The sequence below is a fragment of the Macrobrachium rosenbergii genome, chromosome 4 (genome assembly GCF_040412425.1).
Source record: "Macrobrachium rosenbergii isolate ZJJX-2024 chromosome 4, ASM4041242v1, whole genome shotgun sequence".
NCBI lineage: Eukaryota > Metazoa > Arthropoda > Malacostraca > Decapoda > Palaemonidae > Macrobrachium > Macrobrachium rosenbergii.
In genome coordinates, this window is record NC_089744.1 from 21,570,001 (window position 1) to 21,585,000 (window position 15,000).

Genomic DNA, 15,000 nt, shown 5'->3' on the forward strand with positions numbered 1-15,000 from the left:
AAACGCCCTGATAATAAATAACAGATAGTATAAAAATCAAATTAATATATAAATGTCATGAAAATAAATAACAAATTGTATAAAAACTAAAGGAATGTATAAATGCAAATAAATAACAAATTGTATAAAAACCAAACAAATATATAAATGCCATGAAAATAAATAAATGGTATACAAAAATCAAAGGAATATATAGATGAAATTTTATAGGTTTAATAGCTTTTGCAATTTATTTTTAGATCCTCATATTGTGAGTTGTATGAGCGACCTCTGCTACATGCGCAGAGTACCGCGCATAAACAGTATAAAAACGTGACTTCAGAAGAGTCAACCCGGATTTACAAGGTCAATTTAAGGATGGATTTGGGTATTCCCGAAAGAAAGGGGCTTCTCTTGACAACGGTACATGACATAAAGGATATTTTGTCCACTGAAAGAAGCAACGTGTTTGTTTCACGGTAAACTCTTTGTATTAACCATTTTTTATTAATTTTTTGGGCCACGTGATAGGCCTGAAGGCTATTGCCCTTTAAGTGTTAGTCCTACATGAAGATCGGGCAGCCAAGGACCTTTATATCGGCTCCGGCCGTGGCACACTTCTTCCCAAGGTCCCGAGAGCGCTTATGCTCGCATGCTCATGGTATAGTAGTGGTTGCTTAGCATGTATTCTGGTCATGAATTTTGACTACGCGATATTTAGTAGTTGTAAACAAGCCGTTAGATTTCTTTTAACTAATGGTGTATTCAATAAAAAATGCTTTTGTTGAACAGAGTATGCACTGGTTTGATCTCTAAATGGTGGCGTAGTAATCAAATATTCCCACAGAAATGGTGTGATTTGGGGCTCTGTTCGTAAGAATTTTTCCTGATATTGCGTGAATGAACGCCGAGAGATAAATCAACTGTTACCTACGACTAAATACTGATTAAAAATGGGAGGTTACATAGGTCTGAAATACGCTTCACTTTTGTGCTGACCACTTTTCCATTAGTAAACAAGTGCGTATGTTCGTCAATATCGAATACTGGTGTTCCAAGTTTCTGGGAAATTGTCACGTTATAAAAAGCACTCGCGTTCACGCTGTGAAATACCCGAGGCGTATTTCATTCCTCTGTCGACGTTTCTGAGAAGCAGTAGTGAAGTCAGGAATGTCCAAAGTAATTAGGAAAAAACCTTTTTATCGAATAGGCGGTTGCCTTGACAGAAGCGGTAATGGATTACGAAACGATGCCGTTCTTCCATGGAAATGATAATGAGATAATGTTTCTACTGGAGGTTACAGTACAAATATATTAGAAAAAATGTAATGTAGTTTTCCGTATGGCGGACTGATGCATAGATTATGTACTATATATACATACATATATATATATATATATATATATATATATATATATATATATATATATATACATATATATATATATATATATATATATATATATATAATATATATATATATATATATATATATATATATATATATATATATATATATATATATATGTGTGTGTGTGTGTGTGTGTGTGTGTGTTTGTGTGTTTGTTATTCATACTTCTGTCCATCATAAGGAAAATTATATTTATATATATATATATATATATATATATATATATATATATATATATATATATAAACTTTATCACTTACACAGTTATCTGTGCATTAATGCAATTACTAACAGGACCTCATGGAAACTGGATGGTATCTAGCGGGGATATTTATTAAATAAAAGTTACAAGCTTTTTTCGCGTTTTATGGAAGAAGGTATTATGAGTTTTTATTTCAAACATTCACAAAGAAGCCGGTCATAGAGTAACTAAAATTTTCGTTGCCCTCTCCGATATACTTTAGTAATTCTGCTCAGACTACTACGGGTCGAAAATTCCGGAAATACCTTGATGAATTCTGTTGATGGAAAGGCGGATATAAACGGGTCAATATAAAAGTCCCAGATTCCTCGGCCGAACTACAACTTCACCTGTACGAAAGGTCATTGGGCTGGACTTCAAAATCTCAGGCGGATTGTGTCATTTTTTCCTATTAATAAAACTCCAAATATGTGCTTCTTCTGTAATAATGTTCTCAGTATTTCTCTTCACATCGTTACGTTTTGAATCTGAAATCTGGCCCATATCTTTTCAGTTCAAAATCCGTATTTCTGAACAGCGTGTAGCCATTTCATCTTGGGACATTTTTAACAAAAGGTCGATCATGTACACTCTCTCCGTAAGGACAAACAAAAGAAGGTTGTCAATTCAGATTGTAGGCCGTGAAGTCAAGAGCAGGACTATTATGTAATGCTGGTCAAGAGAAGCCCTTTTCCTTTGAGAATGCTCAAATTCGGTGTTCATCTTCTGACTTCTCGTATTCACATTGTTTATGCGTGTTAGTGTGCTTTGTGTACCGGCAATCGCTCATAATGGATGCACTAAAACCATATAAAACTTAAAACATGGGAACGCACTAAGAAAAACGCGACATTTTTAGACCTGTAATATTTAAGTTAGATACGCTTCCTATTCTTGATAAGATTTGTTATTTATTTTCATGACTTTTCTGCATAATCTGTTGTTACGTCATCTATTTGTATTCTTATTACTTGTCCTTTTCTGCGTTTAAACCCACTGGCTCTGTGTGATGATCAGTTACTGCCGCAGTGTGGGGTCTGCGGTGGGAGGTTGAAAACAAATTTTTGAATCTCGAATTGGATCAGGATATGACCCTTTAAGAGTGGCAGCTTAAGAGGATAATAATCACTCGTTTCTCTGTGGCTTAAGCAACCTGCCGTCTCAAAATGACCGATCGTAAACTGACTGAAAAATTGGCAAAGTTCGTCAAAATATCTGCCAAGTTTGTAGGTACTTCTCGTGACATTTGAGAACTTGATTTAGAGGAGCTGGAACTGGAGAGAGAGAGAGAGAGAGAGAGAGAGAGAGAGAGAGAGAGAGAGAGAGAGAGAGAGCAAATAATCCTAGAACTTGAGTGTAGCAAGTCACAACAAAACCCCAACTTCCCCTCTTCGATTCCGTCAAATTAACACCTACAGTTTCCTTTCTGCTTTCATCGTTAGCCAGCGCTATGAAATGAAAAAGTATATATCTCGTCAGCTGTCAATGTCAAGCAATCACTTCCCTTCTTCGTTCCACCATTGTCTAGCGCTGCTATTGTCGATGCAAACATATTGACAGCGTGTTGGCATGAAATCCATAAAAGCAATTAAATCAAATGTAAAAGAGAGAGAGAGAGAGAGAGAGAGAGAAGAAGAAGAAGAAGAAGAAGAAGAAGAAGAGGGTTTCTTTATAGTCCAAAAAGTTGCTTTGTAATTAAACTCTTGTAGTCTCAGGCCTTACTGTATGTGCATGACTTTTGTGGTGGATTGACTGTCTGTGGTTAAGTAGTTTCCCAGTCACGTTATTCCCAGCGTTATGTCGACATTAGATACGAAATGTACAATGGCAGTTTTTACTTCATAACGTTTAGGATTTTCTGTGTATGTGATGCTTCCAAAAATGAGTAAAAGAGAGAAGTTAAGTATAGTTTAGTTTTACCAGACCACTGAGCTGATTAACAGCTCTCCTAGGGCTGGCCCGAAGGATTAGACTTATTTTGCGTGGCTAAGAACCAATTGGTTACTTAGCAACGGGTCCTACAGCTTATTTTGGGATCCGAACCACATTATAGCGAGAAATGAATTTCTATCACCAGAAATAGATTCCTCTAATTCTTCATTATCCGGGCGGAGACTCGAACTCGGGCCTAGCGAGTGCTAGCCCACAACTCTACCGACTCTCCCAACGAGGAACTAGTAAGAGAGAGAGAGAGAGAGAGAGAGAGAGAGAGAGAGAGAGAGAGAGCGCACACACATATGTATATATGTGTGTTTTCTTCAGATACTCCGTGACATTTTTCCAATATTCACAAACATGAATCTACAAATATCGTTCAATATAAAATTCACTCAACCTCGGAATATCATAACCCGAAGGGATATGTATATTCGAGTCTCCCTGGTGACGAATCGCATATCACTTACAAATTCCCCTTCGGGTTGTGTTACTCCAAGGTTGAATGAATTTGACATTAAACGACAACTGTAGCTTAATGTTTATATATATATATATATATATATATATATATATATATATATATATATATATATATAAATGTGTGTGTGTGTATGTACAGATGCCATTGACTAAGAACAATAGCAGGAATAAAGCTGCTAAATGTAGCGAATTACATAGACCAGCAACTACCGTGTTTTCAAATAGGTCTTGTATATATGATATAATTTTTCGCAAGTCGTCAACCTCACGAAAGAAAGAAAATTTATAGAAGACTAAATGCTCTAGATTTTGGTGCGTTCCTTCACGACGCCAAGCTGCCGTAGAATCGATAAAATACGGTTATAAGTACGGAATATTGCTCTCTGTTGGGTGAGCCAGATATGAATTATTCATGTGATAAGGTTTCCATCAAATGGTTTTGTCTGGTGCCGGATTGCGTAAAGTTTTCATTGTTTGCGTGGTGTTGAAGGATATACTTACGCACACACACACACACACACACACGTTATAAAATCCACGTTGGAAAGTGAGTGATAGCCGGGACTTTGAACAAGTACTTTCGTTGTTTATTCTACATTTTCAAGTTCACACTGAGTACAAAAGAAGTTGACAGGGCCTTATATACAACAACAGAAGTCGTTGGGGGCGGTGGGGGGGGGGGTGACAGTTTGTTAATCTTGGCAGCATGTTCTTTAAACAAAAAAGACAGGGACGAAGGATCAAGAGGTAATTCAGGGTGGAGATTAACATTCCTGCAGGTGGACGTAGCTTCCGATGGTCGTTGACCTTGTAGATTATCGTTGACTTATCCGAGTTCATCGCATAGCCTGTCTTAAGCCAATGATCCGCAATGCCATCATTTGATAAGCCTCTTGAAATGGCATATTTGTGTTGGGAGCTTCTTACTTGTAGTCCTTTTGATGTCTGACTAATATAAATCTTATTACATTCTTTGCAAGGAATACTGTGTACAGTATTGTTTGAATTGGGCGGGCTATTCTTAATTAGTTTGTTTCTCAAAATATTATTATATTTAAATTCTAAGTTAATATTAATAGTTTTTGAAATGGGCACTGCAGGAATGAAATTAGGATGAAATGGTAAACAGAGAACATTCTTAAGTTCTTTGTTAACACTGGTTGGATTGTCATATGTCTATTTTGCTTTATTTTTACAAATTTCTAAAAAAAAAATATGGATGGTAACATAATGAATCCTATTTTATCAATAATTTTAAACTCCTCTTCCAAAAATTCAGTACCACAAATTCTAAGAGCTCCAAGATACATACTGGAAAATGTTGACACCTTAATTTGTTTAGCATGGTTAGAGTAAAAATTAATATATGACAAATTATTCATGGATTTCCTGTATACTTTAAAACAAAAATTGGTGTTATTTCTAATAACTAAGACATCCAAAAATGGTATACAATGATTTTCTTCATATTCTATTGTGAATTTTATGGATGGTACAAGATTATTAATTATTTGCAAGAAATCAGGAATATTTAAACAAATTAGGGTGTCAACATTTTCCGGTATGTATCTTAGAGCTCTTAGAATTTGCAGTCCTGATTTTTTGGAAGAGGAGTTTAAAATTATTGATAAAATAGGATTCATTATGTTACCATCCATATTTTTTAGAACTTTGTAAAAATAAAGCAAAAAAAAGACGTATTACAATCCAACCAGTGTTAACAAAGAACTTAGGAATGTTCTCTGTTTACCATTTCATCCTAATTTCATTCCTGCAGTGCCCATTTTAAAAACTATTAATATTAACTTAGTATTTAAATACAATAATATTATGAGAAATAAACTAATTAAGAAGAGCCCGTCCAATTCAAACAATACTGTATACAGCATTCCTTGCAAAGAATGTAGTAAGATTTATATTGGTCAAACATCAAAAGGACCACAAGTAAGAAGCTCCCAACACAAATATGCCATTTCAAGAGGCTTATCAAACAATGGCATTGCGGGTCATTAGCTTCAGACAGGCCATGCGATGAACTGGGATAAGTCAACGGTAATCTTCAAGGTCAACGACCATCGGAAAAAGAATTTGATAGAAACTGTGCATTGAAGCTACGTCCACCAGGAATGTTAATCTCCACCCTGGACTATCCTTTGATTCTTTGTCCCTGTCTTTTTTGTTTAAAGAACATGCTGCCAAGATTAACAAACTGTAACCCCCCCCACTTCTGTTTTTGTATATGTGGCTCTGTCGACTTCCTTTGTATTCAATGTGAACTTGAAAATGTAGAATAAACTACGAAAGTACTTGTTTAAAGTCCCGGTTTTCACTCACCTTCTTACGTGGATTTTATGATATTCTCAAGCACGCTTCCCTTCGTGCTGCATTGGACACACACACACACACGTATATATATATATATATATATATATATATATATATATATATATATATATGTGTGTGTGTGTGTGTGTGTGTGTGTGTATGTATATATATGTACATGTGTGTGTTTCATGCATATATAAACAATGGAGGGATTTAATATGCATAAAAAACCTACAAGCTGAAATGTAAGAATTGTTTTGAAATAATAACATCCAAACATTGCTGTCAGACTGAATTTTCAATTAAATAAAAATTTTGATCATTACCCGTAACCCTTGAGAAAGTACCCTTTCCTTTGCGGGATTTACGAGAATGGCTCCCGATGCATTGTAATAGATGAAGGAGCAAAACATAAATTTCTGTAAATGACAGCTGCTTGAGCGTTATATCAAATTTTACAAATCTACGTCAAGAACTACTAAGTTATTGAGACCCTAACGGCTGGCACATAAACAAAGTCATTTGATTGAATGAAGCGGTTCTATATAAAAATGGTGCAAAGAAAAAAAAAATCCAGTCAGAAGCTTTCAAGCAAAATTACTCTTCAAGAGTTGTCAAAAAACGGTTTTTGCATTTATGAGATTCTATTTGCTCACTTTGTAAGTAAAAATCTTCGTCTTTCGAGAGGTTAAAATGTCGCAATAGTATATAAAGATTATGTTTTTGGCCACAAAAGGAGGAAGTTCCGTATTTGGAGAGACAGGATTACTTCAAGTCAATATATATCCTATGTCTAGAAAATAACAAATGTCTTTTCAGTGATGACGATCCTCAGTTCTCCACACAAACATCGGAGTGGAAAGTTTCTGTAAAATAAGTTTATTAAATAAAGGCAATGCCACGTAGGAAAGTGAAACGACGGAGCGGTGCCTGCAGGCCTTTCGACTAACTGTCCTTAACTTAGCTAAGTAAAGGACAGTAAGTCGAAAGGCCTGGCGCCACTCCGTTGTTTCACTTTCTTTCGTGGCATTGCTTTTGTTTATGTTCCATATTTTCGTGATTCAGTTATAAATAAGTTTATTGAAAGTAATCTTGAATTCGGTGGAGTTTGCCAAACTTTAGTGCCACGACAATTAGCAGTCACACTTGCAACCCGTTTTTAACTTTACTGTAATGAAGGGACAAAGGTTTTACTTTTCTTCGCAGGGGAAGGTCCTGTGAATTAAAGGTAAAATTGCTTTGTGGGGCTAAATTCGTCCATTTGCTGAGTGAACCTCACATATTACATACATACATACGTACATACATCAATAAAGGCTAATGCCACGAAGGAAAATTGAAACAACGTAGTGGTTGCTAGGCCAGCGCTACTACAGTACGGTATCCACCATCCATTTTCTACATTTGACCCCTCAGGGGCTAGTACCCCACACTGCGAAACAGTGTGGGTGAATCACTGTTTCGTCATCTTTAGTACTAGCCCCAGGGGGATCAAATAGTTTTGTTTACAGTTTGAGGAAGTAACTGCCATAGGCCTTAATGGGTTGTTTGGTAGATGGCATCCTAATTTCTGGTAGGTCGCGAATAGCTCGGTAGATATCATACTGTAGTATCTCCAACCTTGTCGTTTTGGGCAGGGCAAGGGTGGGAAGCTGCACTGCCAAATCAAACGTTCTCAATCAGTTTATTTAGTATTTGAAAGCACTACAGACCTAAAAAAAAAAATGCTAAAATAATCTTTGCCAGATATTTTTTGTCACTAAAACCTGTAACACTTTACACTGGGTAGCGATGTAAACATAAACATTGCTTTTTTTCTTGAACGTGGCACAGATTTTGAAAGCTACGTTGCCAGTTCTCTTAAAGGATTCACGTCCAAGCTAAGCTAGATCTTGGGGACATGTAGAGGTCGAATTCGGTTTTATGAAAATGACGAGTATGGGAATAACAAATCTTTATTATTAACTAAAATAATACAGGATTGTGTAGAGTATTTTAAACTACAAAGCAGGTAGTGCGTGAAGTGTGAATACTTTAATTTGCATAAAAGGAAAATATAAAAAATATTTATATATTGCTGATGTATGGATATAATTATTTGGCAAATACCTAAGCGCAGAATTTCTCCAAGTACACACACACACACACACACACACACACACACACACACACACACACACACACACACACACACACACACACACAATTGAAAGACCTGTGTTCGATCCTGATGTAAGTCAGAAATTTTATATATATATATAGCCTATATATATATATAGAAATCATCAACACACAATCACGTGTGGAACAGAAATAAATTTCTGACTCACGTCGGGATCGAACCCAGGTCTCTCAGGTGGAAAGCAAGGGCGTTACCCAGTGGGTAACGCCCTTGCTTTCCACCTGAGAGACCTGGTTCGATCCCGACGTGAGTCAGAAATTTATATATATATATATATATATATATATATATAATATATATATATATATATATATATATATATATATATATATATATATATATATATATATATATATATATATATATATATATATATATATAGAGAGAGAGAGAGAGAGAGAGAGAGAGAGAGAGAGAGAGAGAGAGAGAGAGAGAGAGAGAGAGAGAGCATTATGGCCAATGTAAAAGGAGGTAGCGATTATCTTAAGAAAGATCAAAAAGAGGGTTTAGCCTAAGTTTCCTCGGGAACAACCAAGCTCTGGACGACGCGACGTAAGGAAGAAGAAGAAAAAAAACATTCGCTGGGGTCGCTGTCGTATATTATACTTCTTTTCATTCTATCTTCAATAATTGCAAATGAAATAATGAAAATAACTTGCTAAAAGTTACGATGATATTTTGCACTCTTTCTATATAGTCCACATACCCTAAGGGGATTTACCATGGATGTATTGGAGTGTAGGGTCAAACCAAGATTACTATTGTTCCTATTGTTTCCAAGGGCTAGGATTAAAAAGGAATAAACACGGTCATTTCCAACAAAGCACATTTGGGCAGCGTGGGAGGAAACGCCTATAAAAAGCCTGTAGTAGGACCAAAACCGAGTGGCCGGGCAAACCTAAAGCAGATTAATACAAACCTGCCAAATTTCACTTCGGAGAACACCTGTTCATGTTTATCTGGGGCAGTCCTTCTATACCTGGCCTTGACTCATACATCCGAGAGGTTAATCTTCTCCTTTCGACCTTCTTAATCCCACTGTATAGCAGGGTCAGCCGCTCGAGTCAACTTGTAGGACCAAATCCCTGTCGTGGCATCTTTCCAGATTCTGGCGTTTGGGGTGATTTTTCCCTATCAGCCTTTGCCGCTCTGGACGAGTTAATCCCTTTAATCCGTGACTTTGGTCTAAGACATTCAGTTTTAAGATGCTTGGCTGTTTGAGTCCCATATCATACAGACTATTCATTTCTTTCGTCTGGGTGTTCATGTATATATATATATATATATATATATATATATATATATATATATATATATATATATATATATATATATATATATATATATATATATATAAGCATTAAGCTACAAACGTCCTTTAATATCCAATTCGCTCTACCTCGGAAATAATACATTTTCATATATGTTACCGAAGGGAATTTTTTTAGTTGATAATAAGTTCGTCGTTCCGTGGGCTGAACCAACGAAAGACAAGAACTCAGGACTACAGTGACGCCTTTACCAGCACGGCCATATATATATATATATATATATATATATATATATATATATATATATATATATATATATATATATATATATATATATATATATATATATATATATATATATATATATATATATATATATATATATATATATATATATATATTAACTTTATCACATACACAATTGTTCTGTGCATTAGTAGATTTACTAAAAGGACCTCATTCAAAAACTCCATTAGATACCATCCAGTTTGAATGAGGTCCTTTTAGTAAATATATATATATATATATATATATATATATATATATATATATATATGTATATATATATATATATATATATATATATATATATATATATATATATGTATATATATATATATATATATATATATATATATATATATATATATATATATATATATATATATATATATACACACATACACACACGCACGCTTTTATGAAGGCATTTCTGTAATAGTTCACAGTGGTTTGGGATTAAGAGCTCAGTGTTCTGCTTCTCCTCCGGACCCTTGTCTGCCTTCCATTAATGTCAGCAGGTTCATGAATCATCGTTTTTACAATTCAGGGCAAACCGAACCATCTACTTTCAAATGACAAGATAACTAAACAATAGAACATGACAGGCAACCTTCAGACAGTAAGCATTGCACACAAATACTGTCGTTAATCATCTAATTTTATTGGTAAAAAGAAAAAAAAAAACAGATTATACCCACATTTATAGAAAATCTTAAGCATCGTAGAATGTCATGGATTGTGATTTAATGACTTCTCCGTATGTTGAAAGGTTATCCCATCTTCACGTTTTTTTCACCATGTGTTCATTTTGGGTAGTGTAAAAGATCTATTTTTATATTACATATATATAGGAAGGTGAGTGAAAACCGGGACTTCGAACAAGCACTTTCGTAGTTTATTCTATATTTTCAAGTTCACACTGTTTTTGTATATAAATCTGTCAACTTCTTTTGTATTCAGTGAACTTGAAAATGTAGAATAAACTACGAAAGTACTTGTTCAAAGTCCTGGTTTTCACACATCTTCCGACGTGGATTTAGTGATATATATATATATATATATATATATATATATATATATATATGTATGTTTATGTATGTGTATATATGTATATATACAGTATGTATATATATATATATATATATATATATATATATATATATATATATATATATATATATATATATATTATCCGGTGATACATGATACAATATTGACGTATGTTCGTCGAACACAAGGCCACGTGCAGACTTTCAAGTGTCATCTTTTTCCATCCTTGTGGCTGTTATATCTGGATTCGATTCCAATTAATTCGAAGTCTTCCTCAGTGGCACGCGACTTGGATTCTAAATCAATCTCGGGCTATTTCAGCTAGATTTTAAAAACGGAGGCAGCTTCATCGGTTAACTATAATGACGCTTGGTTAAGCTAATGCCATTGAATTTTATCAAGAATTCCAGTAGAGCCCCTTAAGTTTCAGTTTTGTAACGGATACTTTTATCTTCGAACCGCGTTCCTTCTCTTGATACAGAAGTTAGGTAATAGATATTTTTATTGTCTTGAAAATGCGTTTTTGCTCTTTTTAGGATGTATATTTAATGTTCTCTCTCTCTCTCTCTCTCTCTCTCTCTCTCTCTCTCTCTCTCTCTCTCTCTCTCTCTGATACTGAAGTTAAGTAAAAGATATTTTTATTGACGTGAAAATGCATTTTTGTTCTTTTTAGGATGTACATTTTATGTTCTCTCTCTCTCTCTCTCTCTCTCTCTCTCTCTCTCTCTCTCTCTCTGATATTGAAGTTAGGTAATAGATATTTTTATTGTCTTGAAAATGAGTTTTTGTTCTTTTTAGGATGTATATTTAATGAACTCTCTCTCTCTCTCTCTCTCTCTCTCTCTCTCTCTCTCTCTCTCTCTCTCTCTCTCTCACTGAAGTTAAGGAAAAGATATTTTTATTGACGTGAAGATGCGTTTTTGTTCTTTTTAGGATGTATATTATTTAATGTTCTCTCTCTCTCTCTCTCTCTCTCTCTCTCTCTCTCTCTCTCTCTCTCTCTCTCTCTCTCTCTCTGCGTTCCTTCTCTGACACTGAATTTAGGTAATAGATATTTTTATTGCCTTGTAAATGCGTTTTTGTTCTTTTTAGGATGTATATTTAATCTCTCTCTCTCTCTCTCTCTCTCTCTCTCTCTCTCTCTCTCTCTCTCTCTCTCTCTCTCTCTCTCTCTCTCATACGTGGGAGAAAATAATATTCGGTCTGATTCGTCGTATTGTTTATGGCGTATAGACAGTTTGGAAAGAGAGGATTATAATAACGGAAATCCTAACTTCCATGATATCATAAACATTTTATTTTGCAAGTATATAAAAGCATTTACAAGAGATTTCTATTCTCGGGCTCTCATTATTATTCCAAAAACTCCAAGAAACCCTGGAAAGAAATGCTGAGAGCTGTCTTCCAGACCTTCTAATTCTTTTCGTATATTTGAACTGCAAAATCACTGTGGGTTTTACCAGTAGTTTTGTCAATTCTGTATAAGAATGAGTAGGACAAACATGAAGTAGAAACATTCTAATATTGCCAATAGAACTTTGCCAGTCTTTTATTTTTTATTTTATTTTTATTTATTTATAAAATAAAGTTCAAGACACCTTTATCATTTCACGCAAATAGATCTGTGCCTTTCATACAGTACTTGTGATCGCGTATGTTGGCGTGCAAGCATCCGTAGGGTACCAGTCCCACATTCTTGTGCTTGCAGCGGATACGAGGCCACCCTAAAGTGGGGATAGGTGGGGGTTCTGGGGGTCGGGGGGACGATTGAAGGGCTCGGGATGAATGTGCCTTGGACCATTGGTTGCTCAGAGACGGACGCTACTTGCCATTGATCTTCCAGAGAAGAAAAATTACTTGGACAGTCTCTCTCTCTCTCTCTCTCTCTCTCTCTCTCTCTCTCTCTCTCTCTCTCTGCCTTTTTGGGAGTGTGATCCTTCCCTTGTCCACTAAATACTCTGATTAAAATGCGCTGAAACATTACCAATAATGGTAACCCATTCTGTGGATGTCTCGTTCAAATTAGCATCAGGTTATGGTACGATCCTCTTAATGAGCATAAATCTGATTTCTTAAAGTTTCAAATTAAAAAAACAATACTATTTTTCAACAAGGAGATCTGATAACGACCATGATACTGTACACATGTCCATTGTTCTTTGAATGGGCTTTTCCAATAGGGGACAAATTGGTCTACAGTATGTCGAGGTTTAATCAGCTCCTTGTAGGGTAGGCCGCCTGAGATTCTACAGGAAAATTCAAATTTAATGTGTACCTTCAACCTGGTTACGTTTTCCTTTCGACACACAGGCGTTTTAAGTACTAGTGAGCAATGAGAGAGAGAGAGAGAGAGAAGAGAGAGAGAGAGAGAGAGAGAGAGAGAGAGAGAGAGAGATAACAGTCACCCAATGGGAATGGTAAAAAGAAAAATATCAGCAATGATGAAGAAATAATAATTAGATAGAGAGAAAAAGAGGGGGGTCGGGGAGTGGGTGGCTTGATCAAAATGTAAATCTTTCTTCTTAATTTCTAATTCATTCGTTGGTAGATGTTCATCTAAGAAACGACTGGAACGAAGTCCACGAATTATAAATCTTCTTATCATATATTTACTCGGTTCTATTCGGCAAGAAGCGTTTGTAGGAAACATTTGCATGCTGACTTCTCTTTTGTTCTGTAGTGGATTGTGAAAATACATATAAAAAAATCTTGCAGTATAGTCGTTTCTTCCTTGAACCATTTTCGTTCAAGGACCACTGAATATTGTTAAAAGGTCTACATGACGGTATTGAAATGTGTCATGTCTTGATAGATTCTTTTCGTCTCGTCAGCAACAGGACACCAATTCTCGAGTTGCAAAAATGACACAAAGTGCAAATAGAAAAATGAAGAAACACTTGGTAGTCCAGAGGTTGGCCTTCGAACTGATACATTCTGTGTAATGACAGATGGTGTTATTCACAAGTGCAAACCTTACAAAACCTTCGGAAATAGAAATGAGAAACAACTAGACGGCACCATGAACCGGAACATTTTCTTGTGTGATAAACAAAGTGAAACGTGAATCACGATTGTGAGCCTTACGTCCTTTGTGTTAGTGTAGGGAAAGAGTGAAGACTAGAAAAGTACAAAAAAAGAAAGCGAAATGTTTTCCGGTTCTCGATCTTCAGTCAACGGGTCGACGATCTCCATTCCCGGGTCTGTCGTCAGCGTTCGATCCACAGGAACGGAAGGGGAATCATGCAGGTGCTCTCCGAGGCCAGCCGCTTCCCCTCGCCTATTTTATCCAACCCCAATCCCCATGCCCTCTCAAACCCCACCTGTTGGCAAGGCTCCCCAGAGCACCTCTACTGCCAGATCCATAGTACAATCGCCGTCGTCTATGCTGATAAGTCCCCCAATTTCTTCGTCACCTCCGGCTTCTCTTAATTCCCTTCTTGATAACCTGTCCCTCTGCAGCGCCCTATCCAGACAGTCACGTGTTTCTAGCCTGGCGTCCAGGCTAGGTTCCGACGTGAGCGTAGCCATTTTCACGCCGGAAAATTCACTGAGAAGCATAAGCCCGACGGAGGCAGTTGTTCCTTACCGTCTCAATACGCCCTTGTCTGAGAGACCACTGAACGGCGAATCCATACTTCCATGCACGCCCTCGTTTTTGCCACTGCTGGGGAACATTTCCATCCTGGGGCAAAGGCAGTTCTCCTTCCACGCTCGAGAGGCCGACCACGGGACGAAAGAGGCGGCCGAGACAAACGGGTATAATGGGTACTCCAACGGCGTGGCTTTCATCGCGCTACCCAGCTCCACCTCCATCTTTCCACCCGTCAACGGCTGGATCGA

At 36.3% G+C, this 15,000-nt stretch overlaps 1 protein-coding gene across 2 annotated transcripts in view; it reads left to right on the forward strand.

Moving 5' to 3' along the window:
- Positions 1-15,000, forward strand: part of Oatp26F (Organic anion transporting polypeptide 26F) — a 192,796-nt gene that overhangs the window by 155,397 nt on the left and 22,399 nt on the right. The window contains exon 1 of one of the 2 annotated variants that reach the window (XM_067091063.1): positions 14,002-15,000. This exon is cut by the window's right edge and continues 187 nt beyond it. The exons of the other annotated variant lie outside the window; for it this stretch is intronic. Within the exon in view, the coding sequence (XP_066947164.1) occupies positions 14,306-15,000 (695 nt within the window). The 5' untranslated portion in view covers positions 14,002-14,305. Of the gene's footprint in view, positions 1-14,001 lie in introns of those variants that run through there. 2 annotated transcript variants of the gene reach the window in all.